The following is a 27,848-nucleotide window of genomic DNA, read 5'->3' as shown; positions in this document are numbered from 1 at the left end:
GATTGAGAAGAATGGGACATAATTTGATAAAAGAAGATGTTTACTTCCTTTGGGCAGAGCTATGTTAGTAATCCAAAATGATGAGAGGAGAGATGCTTTGACACTAAATTTAGCTCCAGGTGTGACCTGCCAGGGCTGCTCAGATAGAAACTATTGATCTGGCCCTGTGTCCAGAAAGCCTTCTGTTCCTTCTGCTTGTGGAAAGCAGTTTTGTCCAAAGAGCAATAAATACAGCTGATAGTGAGCCAGAATTTGCAAAGTTCAGCTGACCAGGCTATTTACTGAATTAACCTAAATACTATATTCACTTCCAGTATACTAATATGTAACTGTTAAAAAAATGCTCTTAAGAATAATCCTCTGCTTTTTCCTCAGTTTCTGTTTCTCTGTTAATTAGTACTCAATGAGTGTTAGATGCTCTCAGCTGAATAAAAGCTGCTGATGATTGAAAGAAAATCTATTTATAGACAAGAGCTGAACGACAAGACATGGGTTACAAAAATGCTACAGAAGAACTGAGCATAAGCCAAACATCTTTTATTCAATGTCTTTAAAAGGAAGAGCTATTGATTTTTTTTTTTCCCAAATACTGATTAGTAGGGAGCTGGGATTTTCTTGGATCACACATTGTACTTGGAGGGTTATAATGTGCATGGAAAAGGAGGAGAGGAAAGGGATTGATGTTGTATATAAGATGTGTTGGCATAATGTGCTGTCAGATTTCTCTCAAAGCAGAAATTTGGTAATAACATCAGTAATAACAGGGGACAGAGCTACGTGCCAGTTGTGCAGATCATTTCACATCCAGCCTCACTGACCTCATCACTTTTATGTATTCTCTATTTTTTGCCTGTTTGTAATTGTGTTTTAGAGGGTTTAAAGTTTTTATTCATATTCCCATGTGCAGGTGTGTGGAAGTGCAGGGAACCATCGAGAACTTAAAGGAGCAGAAAAAAAAGAGAGAAAAAAAAGCAAAAAATCTGTTCTTCAGTAAACACTTGGATATTGAAACAATGTCATAATGTCAGTAACATGAGTTAGCAAGTCAGTGTTTAAATTTATGGCCTTTCAGGATTAAGAGATGGTTTATTGAGGGTATCTCCAATTCCAGATATCAGCAGAAGGTGTGTTTTTACATCCTGGCTAAACAAGTGATGAATGTCAGCATCAGCCTAGGGATTTTTACTTTCCATACAATGTGTAGTTTCACTATCTAAACTTTAAGAAGCATGACACACCAGATTTCCAGGGCGTGGTAATTTTCATTGTTGAAGGTCCATTCTGATTTATTTTTCCCTTTTCTTATTTTCCTTGGTACTCTGGATCTGGCTTTGTTTAGCTAGTGAGAAGATGAAGTACAGGCAGGACAATGTGATGCAAAATCAGCTGTTTGAGCCTCACCAGAGATGCAGACCTTTTAAATGGGCCAACCAGGTGAACTTGACCTGAGTCTCCAGCACAGAGAATCCCAGACTGGTTTGGGTTGGAAGGGACCTTAAAGCTCATCTCATTCCAACCCTGTGCCATGAGTTGGGATACCTTCCACTAGAAAATTCAAATCCTATTTTTGTGTGTAAACACCTGTGGTAAAACCTGACCTCAATGAGTTAAAGGTTAGAGATAAGCCTTTGGACATGAAGTGAAGTATGAAAATTGCCTACTCATACACATAGTAATGTATTCTTGATCACACAGAGTTCTGTCATTTTGAATTGCCTTCTTCCTGGGATCTCTGCCTGGTTATATACACAAGGAATAGTGCATATCTAATTTGCTAGTTTGATTTTCTTTTTCCCCCCCCTTATTTTTGCTTTGTGCCTTACTAGACACCATTCAGATCAGGATTTGAGGCTGGAGTTATTGTTCTCCTATTTGGCATTTCTGCAGGACTCATCACTACAGTATTTCAGTGCTTCAGATGTTAATTGATTTTCATAACACCCCACTGAGATGGAGAATTATTATTAACCAGGGAAATGGAGCACAAGGAGATTGAGGTCAGAAGTGCTGCTCAGTTTGAATGCCAGGTTTGAGACACCTGTGACCTGGTTTATTATTTATTTTGTGTTCACATTAAACTCCCGAATTCCTTTAATTGCAACTGTAATTCTGCATCTCTCCATATTGAGTCAGGAGTTAGTTGTTATGCAGGCAGCTGTACAGTAAGGAAAACTCAGCTGACTGCTTTTGGAATTTTTTCATGAGGGATGTGCCTGTTTTCATCAAAGTAATTTTGGGCTAAAGTGGGGCAAGTGTGGAGTCTCAACACAGCATTGAGATGTCATGCTCCAAGACATTTTTCTTTCTTAATAAATTCTCCTGGCTGATACAAGTTTATTCTCCAGTTGTTGGAACAAAGGAAACAAGGCTCTGCCTCCAGGAGTCTCTTCTGCTCCCCATTTGTAATTCACCAGAGTGACACACTCACTCACTCGTGACTACAAATGAGTAGAGGTTCTTTTTGGAGTGTGTGTGATGTTCTTAATTAAAAAACAATTCCTGAAGTGCATGCATAACTATTGCCCTGTATTTCTTAATTGTCATTGCATATGTACCTTTCGTTTTCTTTTAACACTTCTTTAATATAGACAGTTTTCTGTTCTCTTCATGGTATCTGTGTTGTTCTGCCTTCTGGCACCAACTGCCCACATTCAGCAGCTTCTTGATAGCTGCAAATGGCAGGAGTGTCAAGGAGTCAGCATTGCAGTGCAGTTGCTCCATTGCAGGAATTCAGCTGTTTCAGAAGAGAGACAACTCGAGGCAGAGCTTGTTCAGTAGCATGGCAGCTGTCACAGCATTGACATAGGAAGATAATTCTTTTCCTCAGTAGAATATTAGTTCTCTGAGTTGGCAGCACTGAAATGAATTTTAGAAGTAAAGTCATTAAAACTCTGAATGCCTTGATAGTCATCTCACCTTAGCTTTTTTTCCTAATAAATTACCTAATCATGACTTTCAGAAGAATAAAAATTGCCTGAAAACTTAAATTAAAGTATCTGTAAACTCATATGCTTTGGTACTTGAGAACAGTGCTATCTACAAACTCTGCCTGGAAAAAGATGGAAACTTAACTAAAGTATTTTTGATATATTTTAAGAAGTAGTTCTACAGTGACCTTCACTCTAGATTAATCACTTGTTTTTCTTCCATTATGGGTTTATCATATTTCAGAGAGAGATCATCTTTTGAGAAGGAGTTAATTCTCCAGTCTTTGCATGTAAATCATATTTTGGGCCCATTTAGTTGTTTTCCTCCAGGTATTTTAGAAGCATCTTTTGTTAATAGGGCTGAATGAAGACTGCTTCAGGTTCCTTTTAACTCAGTAAAAGTTACTGTGCATTTGGACTTTTACACAAGTATTTTTGGCCCTACCTTGGGCATGCTGCTTGTCAGCTTCTGTGCATTCAGTTACATATTGGCTTCCCTGATCAAGAACAGAGAAGTACAGAGCAGTCAAGCACAATGTCTCAGCTTCACCTGAAAACATTGTGTGTGCTGGATGTGGTGGACTTCCAGCAACTTTCCCTGGATCTGCTCAAGTTCATGCTGAAAAATTTGTGTAACAGATTTGTAGAATGGATTATGGAACTTTGCTGGCAGATCTTAAATGCTGTTTCAGGCATTTCCTCACAATTTAACTAAATGGTCAGATGGAGCTGGCAGGTGGACTGCAGTTTTCCAGCCTCTCTGGTATTTGGAAGCCATGTAAATGAAAATAATCATTAAAGAAATATGATTAGGGAACTGCTTGTTGTAAAACTTCTGTTATTAGTCTGTGTTTTGTTGCTTGTGATTTAGATTTGGTGGTTAATTTAGATTTTGTGATTGAATTTGTGGTTAGTTTTGGCTGCTGATAATCCCAAGGTGCTTAGATGTCATGAAAATAATGATGATAACATGATGAAAGCACAAAAATGTGTTTATTTTCTCCAGTGGTACCAGTTGGCATAACAAAAACATTACCTTTCTTTGTAACCTTTCCTTTTCATAGCACATAAAAATATGCCTGGTGTTTTAGAGGACTGGAGCATTTCTCCTGTGAGGAAAGGATGGATGAGAGAGCTGGGGATGTTCATCCTGGAGAAGGAAAGGCTCCAGGGAGACCTTAGAGCTCCTTCCAGTGCCTAAAGGGACTCCAGGAGAGCTGGAGAGGGACTTGGGACAAGGGCTGGAGGGACAGGACACAGGGAATGGCTTCCCACTGCCAGAGGGCAGGGATAGGTGGGATGTGGGGAAGAAATTCTTCCCTGGGAGGGTGGGGAGGCCCTGGCACAGGGTGCCCAGAGAAGCTGTGGCTGCCCCTGGATCCCTGCAAGTGTCCAAGGCCAGGCTGGACACTGGGGCTTGGAGCAGCCTGGGATAGTGGAAGGTGTCCCTGCCCATGGCAGGGGATGGCACTGGATGGGCTTTAGTGTTCCTTCCAACCCAAACCACTCTGGGGTTCTGTGACTTTGTAGAATACAGATCATGTTTTCTGGTACTACAGGTATTAATGTCAAGCAAAGGGAAAGCCACAGCTGAGATAGTTGAACATTAGAACATTGTAATTGGATAAATTATTGATAACCAGGATTCAGAGAAGCTGTCAGCTCTAGGGAGGAAACAGGAAGGGATGCCTAAGCTTCTTGCATCCTCCGTAGCTGCTGTTAAAGGGAACGGAGAAATGCAGTGCTGGGTTTTCACCTCTGGGGCAGCTTGATCTAGTCTGGAGTGAGTCCTTCGAGTATCTTGGCTACAGATGGATCCAGAAGGGAACTGCAGTTGTCACTTGCTGTCAACTCCTGGCTGAGCCCACCAGGCTGCATTACTGTGTGGCACAGGCTCACTGTACAGACTTCATGGGATTAGGAAACCACCCAAATTCTGGAGGTTACCTGGTTGCTGACTCCAGCAGGTGTCAACAAGCTTTTTTGTTAAGAGCCCTGGTTTAACAAGACACAGTCTGAGAGTTTAGAAGCTCTTCTGTCACACAAATACTCTGGTTTTTAGGAAAAAGTATTTGTAAGGCATTTACTTTCCGAGTTACAGGAGAGAGTTTTGTTGGTTTTTCCTTTAGGATTTCAAAGGTAATGGAGAAAAGCACCATTTGATATTTGCTGACCTAAAGGTACAGCTCACACTGAGGGGAACTGGAACCTGAAGATAATTAACTGTTCTAGTTCCAGCTTTGACATTTTGATACAACTTCCTCATCCACACAGTGGTGTTCCTCAGGTCTGTTTACAGTGATTCCCATCTTTTTATAGAAATTCATAAATTCTTTATGAGTTTTTAATTAACACATTTTACGGTAGATTCATACACATTTCAAATTAACAGCTTTGAGTTTGCAAGACATAGACAGCCTAATTCTCTTTTTTTTTTTAACTGCCAGAGCAATACAGTAAGTATATGATCTGTGGTAAAAACACACCAGCAATTAAATAACTAGTAGTTTTCTCAGAGTTCTAAGGTTGAACTGCATAAGAGACTACAAAGGATTTCCAGTGTCTTTTCAGAGCATTTTTGGATGAGAAGTCAGTAATGCAGTTACCTAATGTATCCATATTGAGTACACACTGAATTTTCTATTAGGTTATGTTTAATTTTACTGTTACTGGGTTGACACAGGATTTTTATCTTTTTTTTCTACAGGATTCTGCTCAAGAGAGTGTCATTAAACGAGATATCCATCGTACATATCCAGCACATGATTATTTTAAGGATACAGAAGGAGATGGTCAGGAATCTCTATACAAAATCTGTAAGGTACAGTCAGTACTCTGAATTTTAAAGTGTGTTCCGTATTGTGCTGTGACTTTATTTTGCCCTGCTGACCCTGTTCTGGTCCAAGTTGCTAATCAATTAGATGTTAAAGCTTTGTTTAGATTGCATGTGGAACCTGTGGTGTTTCTGCAGTACCTTCTACAGCCTTGCATTTGGTATCTCCTGGGGTGCAGCTAGAAGAGGCACAAGCTGGCTTTGCAGAGGGCAGAGCTCCTCTCCAGTGGCAGTGTGGTGTAGGAGAACCTCTTTTCTCTGAGGTGGAGAGATTTGCAGAGCAAGAGAAATAAACCTTTAAAACAAGCTCTGCTGTGAGGTTAAACAAGAATGTCTGTAGATAATTACCTGGAGAACAAGTTTGCTGACCATTCCACAAGCAGTGTGTGAGCAGAGCTTTTCACTCAGAGCTGCCAGATCACCTCTGATCAAAAACACTCTATGTTTTCCAATTTGCACTTAGGAAAGTTGAGGTATTAAATCAATAGATTTGTCATCTTGTACAGATAAGACTTCTTTTGTTCAAGAGAGATCCAGAAGGTAAATTACTGCAGCCAAGCAGGTACTTTTCTGGCTGGCAAATTGTAGATTTTGCTGCAGTTTTGGGAGTAAATTTTTGTTTCACTTTTTTTCTAGAATGTAGAATATTTTGTAGAATATTGTATAATGTAGAATTTATTCTGTTCATGTAGAATAAATGATTGCCTTAGAAAAAAACATTTCCCTTTCCCTTCCTTGTTGCTGTTTCTACCTCCTGCTGATTACTAGAAATGATGGAGTTGTCATAACAAGCAGAAAAAAGTGGTCTGCCTTTGTGTTTAATGATACATATTCCTGTTCCCCAGATAAATTCTGTGGTGATACAAACTCCTATTCAAATAGTAATTTGGATGACTGTTAAATATAGCTGCTTAGGTATTGGAGTTCAGTATTGTGAGTAACTCACATTTTTAAAAAAGTACAAAATGAGGGAACAGAGAGAACTTTCAACCAATGATATTGATTTCTCACTAATCTTGGAGGGCTCTAGAGGGCTACAGGAAACAGTTTGTGCACCAACCTATGAAAAGAATAACCAGGAAAATGCAGGTAATTGTGGGGTTGTCACTTTAATATCAGTTAAGTGAAAAATGATGGAATAACTCAGCTTTTCAAGAATTAAATAGAGAAAAATGTTATAATGAAGGCCTGTGAGTTTACTGAAAATAGATCATCGACAAGCTAACACAAAAAATAGAAGTACAGGTTTCATTGGTGAAGGTTTTTTGATTGGAATCCTGTAGCTCCTGTAGCCTGCCATGCCAAGAATGTTTAAATGCTGGACAAGTTACAGCATGAGCAAGAGAGTTAAAGAGAGGCTAGCAGGTTCCTAAACATCAGCACTGAGTAAGTGGATTTCAGTCCAGGCATTATGAATATCCCTTGTTCATTCCATGTACTCTGGTTAGTCACCTGAAAAAAACCAGAAAATCCTTTCTCATGAAGGTATCTTGGTGGCACAGAAAAAAAGGGAATGGTAAATAATGAGGTGTAAAGGATGTATAGATGGATGAACCTTGTGTAGGAACAGAATGAATTGAGTAACTCAGTGATTTGCAGGCGCTGCAGCTGCTTTTAGTTACAGTGTCCAGAATTAAAGATTCTTTCCACTCTACACTGGTGAGAATCTGTGAAGTTCCATGAGGATGATGAAAGGATTTGGGAACATTCTTTGCATAGAAAAACTCTTTTTCGCAAATCTCAGTCTATTTTGTTTAATAGAGAACAAATAAAGGAGTGAATCTGCCTGAACTAGAAGCAACCTAGAGGAATTATGTGTCCAGCAGGCAGCTTCAGAGGGGCACAGATCTCAGACCTTCCTGGGTTTTTGGTAGGAAGTGTGAAGAATTCTGTGCGTTTTCTAAATCTGGGAGCCTTCCTTGCCCTCAAGGGCTCTACTGCTCCTGCAGAGAAAGTTGCTGTAGCTGTTCTCTTTTCTTGAAGGATCTCGAAGCTCAGAAGTGGTGCATCCTTGACAAAGAGAAAGACAGGGAAAAATACCAGGAGGCCTGTATGGATGAACAAGATGCTCCTGGACAAAGTCAAAGGCAAAAGGAAGCCTCTAGAGGGTGGAAGCAAGGGCAGGTAGCCTGGTAGAAGTATAGAGAAATTGTCCAAGCAGCCAGGGATCAGGTTAGGGAAACTAAAGCCCTGATAGAATTAAATCTGGCCATGGATGTGAAGGGCAACAAGAAAAGATTGTAGAGGTACATCTATGATAAAACTAAGACTAGAGGAAATGTGGACTCTCTCCAGAAGGAAAGGGCAAACCTGCTGACTTGGGACATGGAGAAGGCTGATGTGCTCAATGACTTTTTTGCCTCTGTCATCACTGGCAAGTGCTCCAACCACACTCCTAAGGGTCACAGAAGGCAAAGGCAGGGACAGGGAGAATGAAATACTGCCCAGTGTAGGAGGAGATCAGCTTTGAGATGATCCAAGGAGCCTGAGAAGCCATGGGACCTGATGAGATGCATCTCTAAGTCCCGAGGAACTGGCAGATGAGGTTGCTAAGTCACTATCAATTATATTTGAGAAGTCAGGGGTGTCCCATGGAGTTCCCAGTGAGTGAAAATGGGGAAACATAAACCCCATTTTTAAAAAGGAGGGAAGAGAAGGCTTCAGGGAGACCTTAGAGCCCTTTCCAGTGCCTAAAGAGGCTCTAGGAGAGCTGGAGAGGCATTTTGGATGAGGGCCTGGAGTGACAGGACAAGGGGAATGGCTTCCCACTGCCAGAGGATTTCCAGACATTAACTTTTCCTTCATGCTTTTCATAATTTTCTTAAATGACTGTGACTGATGTCTGTTTGGGTCTGACTGGACTTTGAGTTTATGATTGATGTGGTGGGTTTTCGAGAAATATTGTTAAAGCCTCATTTTCTTATAAACTTGTCATTCCATTGGAAATTAAAAGTAATAATCTGTGTTGAAAGTGATAATGTGGCAGCTCTATATTACTAGAATAACTTCTACCAGAGCTGCTGGCTACTCATGCCTGTCTTGTAATGTGAAAGCAAGAAGTTTGAAGAATGGGATTGTTGAGTATGGCTGGGCAAGGTCTGTCCTCAAGTGGGAGGGTAAAAAGCTTAAGAGTATTTTCTTCATTCCCCACTGAAATGAGAGATGATCTGAGCTGTCAGATAAAAAGGAAAATCATTAAAAGCTCACTGCCTCATTTTAACAGGTCTGTCAGGTTTTGTTCCATCTCTTAATCTCCTCTTCAGAACAGTAGGAAATCAGGAAAGATGGAAACTTTTTCTGTGGCAGAACATCTCTGTGACAGAGTGCCTAAAAATAAACTTTAGGACTGACAATGGTGATAAGGAATGAAAAGAGTTTCAGATTCTAGACTGGAGATTTCACTTGAGGGCACCACTTAAGCTGGATTTTCACAGATCAAATTTTAGGGAATCTTTGGGAAAAGTGCTGCTTCTTGCATGCTTTCTGCTTAAATACTCTGCAAATTCTAGCACTATTTAAAGAGCTCACCTCAGTGTTACAGTGCATAAGTGAACAGTACTCAGTGCCTGCTCCCATGCTGCATATACACCTCCAGCTTGATGCTCCAGGGAGTCAGAGCACTTGGCAGAATTAATCCTCTCGGCTCTCTAGAGTGTGTGCAGTGTAGAATTTAACATGATATGTGTTTTCCCTAATTTTCTGATGAAAGTAACTCCTATTCAACAAACAGCCGCTGTGACTGTAATGGGGAAAAGGGAGCATGGTGCAGGAAAATCAATCAGGTTAGCTCAGTGGGTGCTCTTACTGGGCAGACTGGGAAAACAGGCACAATGCTTCCCTTGTTTTTCAGGAAATGGTTGAATCCTCAGAGATTCAGAGTTGGTGTTAGTGTTTCTCAGTGAGCAGAGGCGTTGCGGAAGGATATGAATCATTTTGATCAGGATGTGTTTTGTTACCAAGTGCTGATCCCTTTGTGAATCAGATTTGGAGTTATTTTCCCAGTCCCAGTCTCACTTTCCTGAAGGTTTTAGGTGCAGGATCAGTGTGAGGCTGCTTTGCTGTGAGACTGAACACTGTGTTTTAGTTGTTGCTGCAATGTCTGTTTGTTGGTACCCACATTAGCAGAGAATAACAAACTGTTTTCTAGAAATGCTAGCACTGAGTGGGCTCTGTTATGGAGTGTTTTAGCTTTTGTTATTGCATATTGAAATGTGAAAATATCTTTGAGTTGCTCTTCTGTAACTAGGTAGCTTCTATGTGAATGATGGATTATGCTTCAGCAGAGCTGCTGTTTAGTGCTGGCCTGTAAGCTGAAAGTCTAATTTTTGTACTTCTTTTACATTTTCATTTCCCATTCAATGCAGCATGCCTTTTCTGATGGTCACCTCTTCTCACTGGGCATGTATTCTTCCACATTTTTCAATCCTTAGTATCTCCTTAGATTTACAAATGGGGAGTTTCAGTGTTTGTCCGCTTAGGTGTAATTATTTATCAGAGAACACATCTCTTTTGTTCCTGCAGAAATCTATTTGCCAATTTTAGGATAAACACAATCAGTTAAGAATTCTTTTTCACCTATTTTTAGGTGAAAATTCTTTTTCACCTATTTTTAGGTGAAATAAACCTATTTTTAGTTGGATTTTTGTTTTTGTTTATTTTTTTCTGTTCCTGGGTTGAAGAGCAGTGCTAGTAAATATTATTGTCTTTTTTCATGCAAAGGATTTTTAATGTTATCTTGTCTTCTTCCATTTCCATATTAATAAGGATCCTTCTCTGTGCATCTGTGCTCAGCACTGTTCTTGCACGTGGGATTTTACTGAGCCTGTACTGATGGAAAGGTCAGCTCTGTAATCCTGAATGCTGCAAATGGTCCGTTTGGGGGCTTGCCTGAATGAAGGTGAAGATTTCCTCATCCTCTCAGCCCTCCCAGCTCTGGGGGAGGCATGTTGTGTAACAGCCACGTGCTGCTTCCTGATACTCAATAAATGAGTAACCAATGCCTAAAAATACGGTTTGCAGTCAATGCAGAAATTGCATGTACAATGTGATACATGCTCAATGCTGCACCCATAGGAATAGCATTACTTTCAGACTGTTAGCCTTAAAATAAATGAAGGTATAAAGTTTTAAATTGTACTATCACTGATACTATTTAGCAACTGAGCATGTAAAAAAATACCTTGTTGGGTGAAAAGTCTGCATCAAAGTATGGATGTTTTCCTGAGACAGTCTGAGTTTCAGACACCAAATAAGTGTTCTAAGTCTGCTGCAGCAGACTTCAGCCCAGAACTATGTATTAAACACTGAGGAGCTTCCCTTGGTCATTTCATAGAGATCATAGAGAGGCACACCCTCTAAACTTAATTAAATCTGCTGAGACTCAGAGACAGTAGTTACAGAAATCCCAAACCTGAGGTTTTAAATTCAGCCACCTTTCCCTTCGTCTTTTAAATGCTACGTATTTGGAGTTTTTTCTGTCTGCAGAAGGTTCTGATCTTGGGAGATTTTCCTCTGTTAAATTATTTTGGAGAAGAGTTTCTGCCCAGCCCTGGATTCTTGGTTAATTTTCCCAATGTCCAGGTGGTTCTCTAGCGCAGACTTTGAGAAGACTTTGCTTCCAAAGAACTCACTTTCTAATGATGATGTACTAATAACTGTGCAGTAGTTCTTTTCTTCAGAATAAATACAGATAACTGTTAAAAAGAGGTCTTAATTCTGTGAGATCTTCATTTAGTTAAATGAAGTTCATACAGAAAATAGGCTTCAAGTCAGAACCTTCATTAAGTCCCATTTATGAGACAGAGAATATTTAAAATCTCAGTTAACTGGGGAATTGTAATTGGAAGTTCCCCAAGAATTTAGGAGAATAGTAAGTGAAAAGATTGTGACATTGTCACAGGTTGTCATGGGAAAAATCACATCCTGTTGAAATTGGAAAGTTACAGTGACTGCAGTGGAAATAGGGGATTTGGGATTTTGCCTTGTTTTCCTATTTCGTGTGGAAAGATAAAGTTAATGCTCCTCAATTCCTTAGACACATGACTCTTAAATAATTAATCTTAGATCTTTCGTTAATAATCTGATATTATGGTATTATCTGTAGGCAGCATCCTTATTTTCGGGGTTATTCTGGTTAATTACATCATATTTCTGCACTCTCAAATCCCATAGGTTGCTTAAAATAGTATAATTTGAAATGTAAAGTGCATGAAGCTTCCAAAGGCTCTTTGCATTGGGTAGATGCAATGAAACCATGTAGATTTTAGAGACTTCATGAAAAACTAAACCTTTAGTTGTCAGGATTATGATGTTTTGACTTAAGAGCAGAATCTTTCTTTGTTTGATCCAATTCTGATGCAGGACTGAAGTTTGTGTCAAGTTTCTGGTAATGTCCAAGTATCCAATAAGAGCTGCTTGTCAAGAACAGATTTTGGGGAAGGCCCTGGTGGAAATGAATTTCAAAAAGCAAATGGATCAAGCAGTTAATTTTTTTTTCATGGTTTTTGGTTACTTCAAAGGTTTTTTTAATGATTACATCCTTTTACTGGGGCCCTTGGACATTTTTCTCCTATACAGCCTGTGTCCATTATTTAATTTCATATTTTTATTTAAATCAGATTATCCAGTACTTGCTGATCTGTAGTTCTATGGATCAACCTTTTTAGAAAATTGAAATTGGAAATGATTGAAAATTTTAGAAAATGGAAATTGGAAAATTTCATCTCGTGTTTCAATCATGCAATTAGTGATTTTCCAGTTTGCTTCCCCCCTCAAGTTTTTTGGGTGAATACCATCTGTTCTTAATAAATGTTCAGTAATTTTATTCCCTTTAATTTATTATCTCTTTTGATATTCAGTTGGACACAGATCCTTCAACACATCCCCTGTTGGAAATGGTTCCAGCAGGATGACAAACCCTGTGATTATTCTGTAATAAAACAGAACCAGGAAAGTTCATGGGGATTTTCTGCTGGAGTTGAAATACAACTTTTTTACATTGACCATAGATTTTCCAAGCAGAGACTTTGCTTTCCTGCTCTGAATGTATTTGAAATGGATTTATTATGAGCTCAAATGTGTTAGGAGGTTGATTATGAGAAAATTTGCTGTTCTTTCTTCATATTTTTGTATTTAACTGCAGAGTGAGGATTTTTTGGGTACCCTTCTCATTTTCCCTCTTTTGCCATAATTTTAGCTTCTTTCAGAATCTCAAAAGAAGTATGTTTTTATTTCTTACAACTTTCTGTACTTTTCAATCTATGTCAGTTTTGGAAGAAGTATGTTTTCTCCAGTGTGTTTGTTTCTCATTACTTAATTTAAAATAATTGTTTGGATTAATTTATTGCTATTTTCAGCAAATTATTTGCTATAATGCTTCTCACAACAAAGAGCGACCAGCATGGATAATTTGATGTTAATTTTTCACCTAAATTTTTTAAAGTAAATTAGAAATTTTTGTATACAGTATGAAGAAATCATAAATCAAATTTCTCATGTGTGATTCTGCATATCTAAGTGGAGCTGGCCTCTCAAAAACAGCAGTAATACATCCTTTAGGAAAGCTACAGAGAGAAAATATTAGGCATCTAGAAGCTGATAGACCTGGGGAACAAATAGATAAAGATTCAGGGTGGTGATTAGTCAGTGGATGATTCTAGTTAGTCACATAGAGTGGTTACAGTTTTACCACCTTTATCAGAACATATCTCTTTGACTTCCTGCTGGATCCCTTCAGATATTGAAAGGAAATATCCTGCAGGATCCTGAATAGCTCATTGATGAGAACACTGTTTGGTGATGCCTGGGTGCATTTTAAATACAGTTTGACTTTTCTTTTTTCTAGGCCTATTCTGTCTATGATGAAGACATTGGCTACTGCCAGGGACAGTCCTTCCTTGCAGCTGTGCTTCTACTGCATGTGAGTTCATTGCAAAATGAAAGCTTTGATACTTGAAACCAATGCAGCTGTAAAATCACTAGTACTTCAGCATGTTGTTTGACAGATATTTACTGTTATTTATTTCCCTGTATTAATTTTCCTCCTGTTGCTTTTTGGCCACAGGCTTCTGTCTTTATGAATGTAGGTTTCCTTTATCTGGGAGAAATTGATTAAATTCTCAAGTACTTCAGTGTCAAAACCTGAAACTGATTTATTCCATATTAATATTTTCTTTTAATTTAGTTGTCACCTAAGTGAGCTCCCTTTGTGTTTGTGGGGAGTTTGACTCTGGGAGACATTCTCAGAGTAGCTCATCAAAGCAAGTAATCCCATTAATTTTTTGGGAACCTTTTTCTCCTAGGGATGTTTTATAAAACCTTCTAAGTGAAAGCTGAGTTTTAACCTTGATATTTTGGCCTGTAATCAAAAACTGCACAAACGTTGATCTGTTGCTTCCTTTACAGACACATGGGTATATGTCCAGAGATAGATAAATAAATACACTATTTTTATAGTTGCAAGATGCTTTACATTTGATGTCTCAGTGGAAAAGCAGCAGATTCAAGTAGTGTATTTATTGAGATAAAGTCTACCTGGATAAGCCACCCCAAACCTCAACCACAACTCTTACTCAGGCTCTAGCCTGCTTTTTCTGTCAGGTTTTAATTAGTAGATTATCAGTTAGGATTGAAATACCTCTTGAACTGTGGGTTTGAGACAGCTGGTGCTGGTATATATGTTACACACACACTTCCTAAGGCATTCAGAACTCAAATTCAGATTAGTTTAAGTTGTAGTTCCTAGTGAGACCTGTGATTCCTTCAAGTCTTGAGGAACAGTGACAGAGTTGCAGAGAAGCTTTAGCTCTTTTAAGAATAAACCTGAATTAGTCCCATTATTGCAGTCTGACATACACTGTAAAATAGCTTATCTCACAGTTATTTTGCAATTAATTTTTTACTCAAAGCAGGATTTTGATGTTCCACTGGAAAAATAAGCCATTTTCAATACCAGTTATTTAAAAATGTGTGGGTGTCACATTCATAACATTTGACTAATACTTCAGCTCTTCTACCTTAGTTCTGTGCTGTATTACTACAAAGAATCAACTGTTTCTAGTGTTCTGGAGCTGGAAGAAATTGCCCTGTACACAGGGAATGCTAAATGGAAATTACTCTCATCTTAATATGCCCTTTATGACATTTGCTGTCATAGTAGGATATTAAAGTGAGAGAGAAAGGGGGAAGCAAAGCCATGTCAAAGAGCTCATGTAATTCAGGAGCTTCCCAGGATGTTCTCAACCTCTTGTTTTTCTCAAATTCTCCAAACAATCTGTGTGCTGTGAATGCTTGTAAGACCCTCTCTAACTCTTCGATTTTTGCATGGATTTCTAGACCTCTTGCTTTCCCTTTTCTTTTTGGGGGACTGGTTATTCTTTCTCTTCAATGTAGATATGTTTCAAGGATGGTTGGGCAGCCTGAACCTCCATCCTTGATTTTTGTGATTTTCCTACTTTGATGATGAAATTCCCATCAAGAGTATGCAACTTCTAATCACAGGGGAACAGTGTTGCCAACCCTAATAAATGTACTGTAAGTCTCACAGTATTTGACTTTTTTTTCTTGTCTATTTTGCAGTCATTGTCTGTGGGGAAAAAAAACCCTAAAATTTTATCTTAAGATATTACAAGTTTCTGGCTTTTGTGATTTCAAATAAAAGATAGCAAAGGGCAAATATGTAAATGGAAAAAATCAGAATGGTGATGCCCAACTTTTCTGTTTGGCTTAAATTAAAAAAAAAAAAAAATTCAATTCATGATTTTGAATTCTTGGGGTTGGTAATATTGTTCACTGAGAGCAAGGACTTGAGGAGCTCTTTGGCCTAATCCTGACCTCTGTTCCATCTCCCTGTCTTGGGGGAGGGAGAGCTGTCAATGCATGAGTGTCTGACTGAGCATGCAGGGTAGAGGGGCCTTTGCATGAGCACCTGTGTTTATTTTAGAAATAAGAGTTTATTACCATTAAAAATAAGTGTTTATTACCAAAAGGCCCGAAATTTGCCTTCATCTTGCAGAGCAGATTGAAGCCTTTTGGTCAGGATAAAATTATTTCTTCCCTTTACTTTGTCTGCAGCTTTTATATGCTGTCAGTGAGGATCATTCCATCCAGATAAAATTGTGATTAAGAGCTTTGAAATTCCTGAGAATTTGTCCTGGGTGAATCAAGCCCAGACTGATAGCCAACCTTGCTTTCCTTTATGATGTCTGAAAATGAAGCTGTCTGCCCATGGCCCTGGAGACAGGCCCTAATCATGGGCTGAGTATAAAAGATGAAACCCCAAAGGGAACTATCAAGAGCCTGAAATTCTCTTTGAAGGAAATACTGAGCTTTTATCTGCAGCGATATTTGATAAGGAGTTGGCAATAGGCCAAATGAGTGAGCACACTGAAAGGTCAGCAGTTGTTCTTGATCCTCAGCAATTTTCATTTGTTACAAGCTGGTGCTTCCAAAAGAAAGGTGTTTTTCTGGGTGTTTGAAAAGTCAGTTTGGGTTCTGTTTGTGCTGTCTTACTGTGTTAGCTGAAGGCACAGGGGAAGTGGGGGAGATGATGTGGAGGTTTGGTGACTTAGGGCTTCCCACCAATTCAGCATCCAGTGGCTCAAGCCAGCAAATGCAAGTGTAGAGTGGCTCAGACAGCTGGTGTTAGTATCACCTTCCAAACTGCTGTTGGTTGAGAAATTCTGGTCAGAATGGAATAGAGATTATGGATGTAGGGCTTCTGAAAAAGTCAGCATGTTAATAGATGGGATTGTGGGAAACCTGACTTGAGAGCCTGATGTCCTGGGGTTTGGATGAAAGCAGATGAGCACTGTTCTCACTAGAGGTTGATTGTACCTTAGTTCTGAATTTTTCCCATTTAACAAAGTCTCTCTCAGTGGACATCACTGTCATGAGTTGTTTCCTTTTTATTTTCATTCTTTCTTTTATTATCAAATTGTTTTTCTGTGCCTGGGAGTCATGTACTGGTTGTTCTCACACCTGTTGGACAGAAAGAATGCTGCTGAGAGTTGTGCTGCTGTAGGGATGCATATGTACATGAACCTGTGATAGGATCCCACATTTTCCTCAAAGAAGGCCTCACAGAGGCAAATCCAGGTGCTCATCAAGCAGAATAGTCCCCCTGAGGTTTTAGTTGGTTAATTTGGCATTCCCAGTACTTGGCTGAAAACTTTCATGCCTCCCTGGTTCTGAATTCATTGTGCATAAGGTATTTAAGTGTATCTGTGTAAGGCATTTCCAGTCTTAGCTCTGTTGTTAACCTAACTTTTGTGTGTTTTTCCAAACAGATGCCAGAGGAGCAGGCATTCTGTGTGTTTGTGAAAATAATGTATGACTATGGCTTGAGGGACCTCTACAGAAATAACTTTGAAGATCTCCATTGCAAATTTTTCCAGCTGGAGAAGTTAATGCAGGTGGGGCCAGAATTAGAAATTCTCCTTGTGCTTATTTCATAAATGGAAATACTGGTATGATGAAGGAGATGAATGCTTTGCTTCCAAAAGCTACTGGACAATAAAACCCCTCTCCTTTTAGAGGCAGGGTAAAAGCAAAGCAGGGAAGTTTAGTAGCTGAATTAAAACAACATGAGTCAGATTTGTTTCTAGTTTCTTTTGTCTTTGATACACCACTCTTGCTGCTAATCTATGTATCCAAGTAGAGCAGGAATCTGGCTTTCCCCCAGCTCTGTTTGTTTGCTCCTTCTCTTTCTGTTTCTGATGATGCCTAGAGAGAATCTCTCTCTGCTATTATTGAGGCCAGTGTAGCCTTTGGATTGCCTCCATCAGTGTCCTACTTTCCATGAATTGTGTTGGTAGTTAAGAGGTCAGGCAAATCAGGACATCCTGATGCTTGTGAAATACCAATAAAATGTGGCTCATTGGGCAGGTTTTCCTGTCTCTTCTGTGACTTTGCTCTTTTTTCAGGTGGAATTATTTCATCGAGTAGTTTAGCATAACTGAACAGTTGCTCTGACTAATAAGGAATTACTGACAGTTCATTAAGCCCTGTCCCTCTGTTGGCACAGGGAAATGTTGGTTGCTGAAGTCAGTTCTCACAGATGACCATAGATACCTGTGTGGGATACTCTGGAACCAAACAAAACAGACTATTCCTAATTTAATGGTATTTTTTCAGATAAAAAATCGAGTTGTGCATATTTCATACTTGATGGAGTAGAATTACATACTAATTAACGTGATACTTCAGCATATGGCCTTCTCAGTATTTACATAAGTTTACAAAGATTTTTATTAACAAACAAACCAGATTTTATTCACAAATATACTCTTAACAAAGATACTTTATTAAATGACCATATCTTCACTATTCAGTAGGATTTTCAGTGCTTATTTTGTGTTGATTATATATGCTCCTAGTTAGAGAAATTGTCTGATGGAGTTGTGCACTCTGTTGCTTTCAAGCTCTGCAAGGTGATCTGGTTCCAGTAGCCATTGTTTTTTTGTGGCAGAAGCATTTATAGCAAGACACAGCAAGGGATAACTTAAAAAAAATACACCATGACACAGATTTTACAACTGCTCTGCCTTCCAACTCTTGAAGATTTTGTAATTTCTCAGCATAGTCTCAGTACATTCTTTGGTACTGTGATAGAATCCACTGTGGATATCTTGCTAAAAACTGTAACCATGGGCACTGAAATTTATCAAGAAACATTTCCATTGCTCAAAAGAAGCCAGGTTTTCACTTTGTTGTGTTTTTTGGTGTTTTTTGGTGTTTTTTTGGACCAGCAACCCTGGTCCTTACTGAAAGTATGGATGAAGAACCCAGATTAATTAGTAATACTGAAACTTCTTTTTTTTCTGTTATTCCAGGAGCAGTTACCAGACTTGCACAGCCATTTCTCAGACCTCAATTTGGAAGCTCATATGTATGCATCCCAATGGTTCCTCACTCTTTTTACTGCCAAGTTTCCACTCTGCATGGTCTTCCACATCATTGATTTACTCCTTTGTGAGGTAAAAAAAAAATTGCATCAGAAAGTCCTTCGTCTAATCCATCAATGTTTCTTCTTGTTTTATTTAGTCTTGTTGAAGTCCTTTATTGCTTAATTACAAAATGTGTGTAACTAAATTATGTAGAAACTGTACAGAAGATGTTCACACTTTCTTTAAAAACCCAGTCAGGATAGGTTGGTAACCTAGACTGTTTATTTTGGTAAAATACCATTACTTCTTTTGGTAGATGGGAATTCAGAGCATTCATGGCATTACACCTGCTTTTGAAACTGGCCCTGATTTCCTCTCTGATTTGAAGGGGTCACAAACATGAAAATAAATAGATAGATAAAAGAATTGGTAATCTTAAATGGTGAAGGCTTCCTGTGTATGAAACACTGTTGACTCTAGTTCATTCTGTTAACTTTTACTTATTTATTGTGAAGTATTTTCTCTGAGAATCTTCAGGCTTGTTGCACATGGCTTGGTAGGATTCAGTATTTAACAGCTCAGTATTTGTTTCCTTAAGACTATTTCCTTCTCTGCTTATTGGTGCTCAGTTATCAAAATGAGGTAGGGTAAGATTGGCAATGTTTATCTCACCATGTCTGAAGCAATTACAGTGGGAAAGGTGAAATAATCTGGCTAAAGGAGCCTCTTTCACTACAGCTAAAAATAAACCAGAAAGGGTAAGAAAATTATTTTCAAGTGAGAAGATACACAGACATCTTGAGAAACTGTGGGGCAGTATGGAGTTGATGTCCTGAGGCACCAGGGCAGGCTATCAGAAAAGTGCTCCTCAGATTCAGGAACTGACCACTCTCAAGTCAAAGGCACTTCTGAGAATCTGGGGGAGGAGCATAGATTAAAGTCATATTAAAATAAAAATCTGGTTAGCCCTCATTGTGGGAAAGTCAGTTCTGAAGGCTTATGGCCATAGGCAGAACCAGAAAGAAGCTGTTCCTTGACAGAGGACTAAAGCTGTGTGTCCAGTCAGCTTGTGGAAGGAGTCATGGGGAAATCAAAACGTAATTTTTTCTGCATTAAATTGTTCCTTACTTTATCTCGGAACAACCAACATGCTGATAAATCTGGCAACTGGAAGGAGAAAAAACAGTGGCAGCTGCTAACACTGAAACATATTCTGCAGAAAAAAATCCCCAGAAAAGCAAGAAGCCTTTGAAGTGGAACTGTTTTAAGTTTTTAAAAACAAGCTTCTAGCCTTCTCCTTAATTTGTCATAGATACATGAATTTTAAATACTCTTCAAGTTCTTGACTTGTGCTTTCTCCACATCCTTGTCCTGTCTGTCTTTACAAAATGTTCACATCCCATGCAAGTCTTTAAGGAAAGAAAAGATTAGGGGAAGAAAACGATTAAAAACCATTGCTGAATGCATGTTGCCAGCTAGTAATTCTAGGGGAGCCTCTCTGTTCCCCTTGAAAATATTTGAATTATGGATGAACAATTTGAATAGCTGATCTCCAGAGGTGCCTTCCTACCCCAACCATTCAGTGATTTCATGTCAAGCAATAGTTTTTGTATTGGCTCTGGTTTTCCATTTTTGATTGTGGCTGGAAGAGTGAAATCAGCCCTTACAGATACTCATCTTTCAATGCAGAGAGGAAAAAATACCTCTTGGAAGTCTGTAGTTTCCCAGCTAAGCAGGGAGGCACATTTCCTTCCCTTGCAGGCACAGTGGAACAGTGGCACAAGCTGGGGATGGAACTCCTGGGCAGGAGCATAACTATGAGAAAGGAGCTATGTTATGATGAGAATTAACTTTTATGGAGAAATTTTTAAAATCCCATCAAAGTGAATGTCACTACAGCCAAGGTCTTCTCATCATTCCCACATGAAATATTGCTTGGAGCAATTTTATGTAAATTCACACAAATTTGGGATTTTCCATGGCTCCTGTGTGAGTGAGTTATTTCATTCTCTTGTCTTCTTAGCACCTTCTTTATTTTTAGTTTTGAAGTTGTCACCAGGCTGTTGAAGATGTGATTAAACCCTCCAAATTACTTAAATTTCCAGTGGCCTTAGAAATGGAAGGCCCCCAGAGCCTAAGTAGCTGTGGGGCAGAATCTGTCACCCATCCTCATGCAGAAATGAAATATTTTGGAATTTTTTGTCTTCCCTGTGACAGAAGCTTGAAGAGAATTTTGGGTTTCCAGGCAGGTACATCACCACAGTGCCATGGTACATGTTGTAACACTCATCTGCTAGTAATAAAAACCCAAACCTATTGATCCAGGTGAAAATTTCCCTGTGATTACAGCAGACTGTGTGGGTTGGAGCCTGGAGATATTCCTAAAACGTTCCTTTAGCTGCCTGTTCCAGTTGCTTCATTTGGCTTTTCCCCTTTGCTATTTCTGTTTGCATTGAGGAACATTTTTGTTGCTGAAACACAGAGTTGTATTTGGACTTGTCAGTCTCATCTATCAATATGACATGATGTTATTGAACACCTTGCAAGCCTTCTCTGTTTTGCTGTCTCTTTTTGTTCTATTTTAAATTATTTCTTTTAAAGTCATGCTCAGAAATAGCAGCTCATCTAGGTAAAGCTCTTGTCACTCAGAGCTGTCCCCAGAGCAACAGCTGCACCTCCAGCTGTGCTACAGAATACAGTTGACATTTCACTTCATTTTGTGTTTTAAAATATGTGATTTCAAATGACAATATTCGTTTTAAAACCCTAAATAAATGACCCTCAGTAGGCATTTAGAAGAGAAAAACAGCCCAAACCAGTTGGCAGATAATCTGTGGCTTTAGGATTGTCATGATTTTTGTTCTGCTCAAAAAAGAAAATTCTTTAACCATTTGTGATATATGCAGTGCTGCCAAAACTCAAGGAGGTGCAGAGCTCAAGCTGTCGTGCCATTATTAGCTGAGAATTTTCAAACACTATGGGTATCCACCATTTTAAATTGATCTGGGTAATTTTATGTGCGGTTTGGGGGCATATAAAATACTTAAGGATGGTGCTTCTCTCCATTTAGGGAACATGCAAAACCCCCTCCTGCAGGCTGCCTGTTCTGGGATGGCACAGAGAGTTGTTTATTTTAGTGTCATAATACAGAATTTGACTACGTAATTTTGACTATAATTTGACTGTGTAACAGTTTGACTACTAAGCTGCCATTCTGTGACCATGACTGGATACAAAGGGATGCAACTGATTATCAGTTTTGAATATGAAATTATTTAGTGTTTACTAATACAGCTAATAGCAAAGAAGGGAAAGTGTCTTTCACAGGACTGCATAGCACAGTGGAGGAAGGGAGAATTGAAAGCTAGGATACCACCACTCCGTGGCCTTTATTTATTAACTGTTGCATTCAGAATATCGTGTAAAATATTTTTTATAATCGAATTTGAGAAATTCTGTTATAATGCACGCTGATAGGTGTCTTTAAAAACCTTTTAAAAAGTGAACAACGTGCTGCTGGTACGTGAAAACTTACTGATAGTGAAAACGTGGCACCGCATTGTGGAGATATGTTTATTGGGAGCACTCCTGCCTAATGCAACGTTGAAAATCCCAGCAGAATTACAAGTATTGGTGCTGAAGATTTGATTTCTGTCTTGTGTGTGTCTTGCTGGGGATGGATGTGCCAGGAAACGCCGTATGGTACCTCTCAGGGCTGGCCGGCGCTGCGCTAGTGCTGACTGAGGAGGAGAGACCATAATAGCCTGCTATTTTTTATCTGTCACTGCCAGATACTTCTGTGATGCCTTCAAAAGAGTTGAGAAAGAACAGATTAACATTTCAATTTATTAAACTTCCTCAGGAACTGAGGCAAACAAGCCCACTTCCTCTGTAAATCTGCGCTGGGATGAAATGTGAATTAAATAAAGCATTGTGCACGGTTGTTTATCTTCTCTAGATCCATAGGGAAAGAAAAATGGGACTCTTTGGAATTATTTGTTATTGCCATGTTGTCTACATTTGCTAACCCTTCCAGTTCGAATATTGTAAGAAATCTTACAAAACAGCAGAATGGACTTGCTAGAAAATAAAATCTCTTTTAGTAACAACACATTAAAAGCTGGGCTGAAATTCTAAGCAGGCATACATCTGTGCTGGAGCTGTCTGCATTATTTCAGTACTGTTTACCAAAGCAAAGTCAATGTCATATATGTGAGTTGGAAAAGGCCAGGAGGTGTGTGTTTGTTTTCCTTTTAGGAATACAGACAAATAAATTTTGGCATTTAGACTGTGACTTTCCTCCTACCCAGTCCCTTTGCAGCAGGCCTGCTGCAGAGCTGAGTCTAGCTGAAGTCCTTATCAGCCACTGCTGTTTCATGTAAAGAGACTGGAAAGGATTTCTTTCCCAGGCTGCTATAATTAGCTTTTAATTAATTCAAGAAGGAGAATAGCTTTTCTCAGACTCCAGATGGATGACTAGAATTTGAATGTGGATGTCCAGTGGTAATGCTGGTTTGCTGCATTCAAGCATCTGTTGACATGTCAGCCATCAAAATCTTTTTTGTTGCAGAAGTGGGAGATCTGCAGTGGAGATAACCTCAGATTTACTAGCCCTGGAAGTTTGACTTTTATGTGGTTAGATGAGTTATTTAAATCCACAGGAAAAGTAATTTTAGCCTAATTCATCACATTCACAGCTATAACCTACTGTGGGGGCTTTTCAGCACTAGAAGAGAAATTAAAAGAAGTGAGGGTGTAGATTTGATTGTGTGTTTGCTGCAAGAGGAACTTCTTAAAGCTTTTGGATGTGTGTGTTTAAAACCTTCAGATTATAATGATAAACAATTTAAAGTTCTTTTCGAAGTGAAGGTTATAAGTAGTAGAAGGTGTTTGCATATAAAATTCAGTCAACAGCAGAAATACTGGAGGTGTGTAATACTATGCTCTGTATTGCCATGGGGACCAGGGACACAAAATGTTCTAACAGAATTTGGAATAATCCAGGCTTGGACCAAGGAGAGGAGTGTTTTGTAGAGAACATCTGAGAGGTTCTAGGAGAGCCACAGGGTTTAGCATCACCCTTTACACAAGGCTGTCCAGCTGTTCCTGTGAGCATCCAGAATTTATGTATCTTCCATTCATGGCTGCTGCTTGTTTATCCCCAAAATAACAAGGCTGATGATAAATGCTCAGCATGAGCAAAGGAAAAACAGTCTCACAACAATCTGCAATTCAAGATAACTTATATGAACAGCAGGTACCTTTTGGGTGATGTTGATAAATTTTGTGGTTCTAAATGTTAAGGCTGCTTCTGTTTCAGAAAATGTTCTAAAATCTGGGTGGAAAAGGTACCAAAGATGAATGACCTGTTTTAATGACCTAGTTTGGGCCTTAGAGGAGTGACACATCTAATGCCATGTTCAAACTGTCTCTGGATTACTCTCCCCATTGCTCATGAAATACTTTAGCCACCTGCTAGTTGATGTTCACTTGGTTGTTTTTTCTAGGAATGCAGTTAATTTCCATAATGCTTACTTAACACTAGTGCCATCTGCTGTATTGGAATAGCAGCATATCCTAAACAGTCTTGGCAGGCTTCAGGAACACTTCAGCAATAACTGAAGGAAAGTACCACAAATGGGAGAGTGATATTCCACGAACAAATCCAGGAAGCTGAGCTAATCTGGGGACTGTTTTCAAAGGAGAGGGTAGTGCAGTCTGCCTGTGCCAAAACACTTCCCGTTGCTTTGTGCTTGGAATGTGAGGCTGTAATTTTCTAAATGCGTAAAATCAAAATGTGAACTTTGCATTTGACTCTCTGTTGGAAAGGGAAGACCAATGTCAGGGAGAGAGATGAGGGCCAGGGCTGTGTCATGGCAGTGAAAGGGAGAGGATGAGGAATAGTCACTGGGAAGGAGATCAGATGGAGTGCAGGGGGCAGATGTGGATTTAGCATGGACAGGTATTTTTTGTGTGGTGGGTGAGCATAGCTAGAGGGGAAAGGAGGCACAGCTCTCCTGGCAGAGATGTTCTGAACCCCTCACCTCATCTCCTCTCATGAAAACTGCAATCTGTATGATTCCTACTCCTCTGAGCACATCCAACAGCCATTCCCTGTTCTTATACCAGAGCTGAAGGACCTGTCTTACCTACAGAGCTGTGAGGCATCTTCTCTCCTTGTATGTGATGAGGCCCTGGTGTGATTGGAGAATTAGGGACCAAAATGCTAACAGGACAGAACTTACAAAAGGTGAAGAGCTTGTGACGTGGAGTCCATTTTGGGTTTAGTCCCACAGCAGGGACTTTGCTTGCCTGAATGTACCTTGAAGGATTTGAATAAATTTGTCTGCTTTTTATACTCCTAATTTTGTCTTGGCCTCTGTTTCAGGTAGCCTGCTTTAGGCATCACTCTTGGTGCCTAGTAGGGAATTAGGCCCCTTTCCTTTTCCCTGTATTAAACAGGGTTGGAAAAAGGGTCAGAAACATCTAAAATCCCTGCAATTTAAAGTTCTGCAAACCAGAGTAATGTTAGTGTATGGCTTGGGTAACAAATGGTGTTAGCCCATAAGCATTAGGAATTAGCCATAAGCAGCTGGTGAATTAGGAATTTGCCACTGCAGAAATATCTATGCAAGGGAGCAGTTTGGTATGTGGAAAAGACTTAAAATTCTGTGGCTGTAATTTTTACTCTTTGCAAACAGTCACAGAGGGAAAAAAATTTTGCTCTCACAGGAGCATCTACCTTCATTCAGCCATAGCAACATCTCAGCAGTAAATGACATGAAAACCACCCAAAACATGTAAATGTTCACTCCTAAATCCCATTTATTTCTATTATAAGGAACAAACCAAACAAAATTTCATGCAAAATCATATTAATATGGGTTCATGGTTGCTTGGTATTTCTTGTGTGCTGTTTTATGCTGCAAAATACAGAAAAGTGGCACAAATCAATATGGAATCCCTGGTGGTTTTACCATCTCCCTGGTCCCTGCTCCTCTAATAATTCAATCAACTGGTTTTAATTGGGTTTGTGTATTTTTCATTACATGGTTGGATCAGGAGGGAGATTTCTGTGCTTTCTTCTGTCTTGTTTTGTAGCATTTCCTGGTGTGAGTTACTGTGCAGGCAATGTATGTGGAGTCACTGGGGGAAGCCCAGTCTGAGAACTTGACTGTACTCATACATTAGCACTAGGATCTCTTTATAATTCAGGTTTGGTTTTATTTTTTCTTTTATTAAGAAACCCGTATCTGTTGTTTACACAAAGCCTGCTAATTCATGTTGTGCCTTATTTGAACAAGAGTTTTAACCTTTTTTTCTTCAGTCATCCTGTCATTGAACTAGAATAAATGTACAAGCTATGCAAACTAAGCCTAAAAGATGTTAATTAACATGCAGAGTGTGTTCCAAGGCTGCCCTGCTTACAAAGGGAAATCTGAGCTTCAGACCATATATTCATGTTGTCAGCAAAACAAAGACATTTGTGACATTCCTAAAGTTTATTGTGTGTTCTCAACATATTGGAATTGCCAAGTAAATGTTTTGCTGGAATCCATCCAAACCATAAGTAGAATTTTATTTCTCTTTTAGTCTGTAACCCCAATTAGCTCCTTTGAAAGACTGTGCAACTGAACACATAATTATGAAACACTTTTGAATTATGAAACAATGTCAAGTTAACTTCAGTTGAATAGCTAGTCTCCCTTTAAAGAAAGAAAAATTCAGTTATTAGAAAGCTGGTAGAGGTTCATGTCATGTGAGGCTTGAGACTTCTCAGCCCTTGAGGTGGTGCTTAGTTGACTCTTGTATCTGTCTTTTTACCTGGTGCTGAACCTTGGGCAATATTGTATCACTATCTTCCCTGTTTACTTTTACAGGTCATGTGTATCTAGGGAAAAAATACCCACAGATAAGGACATTGATGAATTAAATTTCCTTTTTTTAAAAGAGTTTCACTTCCTTTTGTTGGTGAAGATGATGCTGAGGCATTGCTGTGTAACCAGAGGAAGGTCTGTCAGGGGGTTTGGGTTGGAGAGGGAGAGATGCTAATATGGAGTATAGCCTGTCTTCTCCTAAGGCTTCTGTCATTGAACAGAAGCTTTAAAACAGGGGAGAAGTTTCAAAGTCATCCCTGGTGCAAATGTCCAGATATGCACAACTAGATTGTTTGGCCTCACTCAGCTCTGTGCTTGGCTGTTGAGTTTTGCTCGTAGCAGGTGTCGGTTTGCTGCCCCTTGACTTCCTTTTTTCTGGCCTCTGGGCAGATTTGCTGGGTCAGATGAGTAAATCTGCCTCTTCCCTGCACCAGGAAGCCACAGGCACCTTTCTGTCACAGAGATCTCACTGATTGCAAACTGGGTCCCACAGAATCACATCTTTACAAGTCTCAGTTGTTCTTTGTTCCCAGCCTGCCTTTCAGGCCTTTTAAAAAGTCACCTTGTTTCAGAGAGCTGAGGGACTCAAAGGGAGCAAGCACTTCTCAAAGAGGCTGCTATCTGCAGAAGGAATCTTGGCTTTGAAGGGAGTTCAGGGACTGGGAAAACCTCTCACTAGACCAGAGTTAACGTTGTAAGATTTCCATTTACTTTCAGCCAGTCCTTATTTCAGCACAAGTGTATAATTTCATTTTTACAGTCTCATGAGAGAGAGTTTCCCTGGTTTGCCCATGAGAACATTACCTCCAGTTGTGGTTGGAAATTACAGGTTTTTTGACATACAGTTCAAAGAAGCAGATGCTTCTATGAAGCACAATCTTTATGAATTAAATGGGGACTTCCTGGATGGTGAATGTTCATCCCAGTACCAGTAGCTATGAAGGGCTCTCCTGCTAAATGCTGCTTTTTCTTCTGGAGTAAGTGCTCCTGTAAAGCAGAGTGTGTCTGTGAGGCAGAGGATGGTCAGTAGGGCACTCAGCAGGAGCTGCAAGGTGGCTGTAATATGGCACAAACTCCAACATTCTCCCTTTCCCGACCCTTACCCTTACCATATGCATTCCTTTGTTTCTTGCTTCTTCTTCAAAACTCCTGACTTTCAAGAGCTCTCTTTAAGTTCTCTAGGCCTCTGCACAAGCTTAAGAGGGTCCTTAAATAACTCCTGATCTTTGATACATCGTGATGATAAGCCACTCCCCATTCCTGTGCTCTTACAAGTTCTTGTTTGTAGGTGTATAATTTGACTTTTGACTGTCCTATATTAAAAAAG

The 27,848-nt window shown here is 39.4% G+C and overlaps 1 protein-coding gene across 3 annotated transcripts in view; it reads left to right on the top strand.

Moving 5' to 3' along the window:
* RABGAP1L (RAB GTPase activating protein 1 like) overlaps nt 1–27,848 on the top strand; it is a 214,745-nt gene that overhangs the window by 110,969 nt on the left and 75,928 nt on the right. For all 3 annotated transcript variants that reach the window (XM_085068653.1, XM_085068654.1, XM_085068652.1), the window contains exons 14-17: nt 5,635–5,748; nt 13,604–13,678; nt 17,046–17,171; nt 18,591–18,734. In XM_085068653.1, the coding sequence (XP_084924779.1) occupies nt 5,635–5,748; nt 13,604–13,678; nt 17,046–17,171; nt 18,591–18,734 (459 nt within the window). The remainder of the gene's footprint in view (nt 1–5,634; nt 5,749–13,603; nt 13,679–17,045; nt 17,172–18,590; nt 18,735–27,848) is intronic.

This window comes from Lichenostomus cassidix, chromosome 8 (assembly GCF_008360975.1).
Source record: "Lichenostomus cassidix isolate B80296 chromosome 8, HeHo_3.0, whole genome shotgun sequence".
NCBI lineage: Eukaryota > Metazoa > Chordata > Aves > Passeriformes > Meliphagidae > Lichenostomus > Lichenostomus cassidix.
This window is presented reverse-complemented; position numbering and strand designations above follow the sequence as displayed.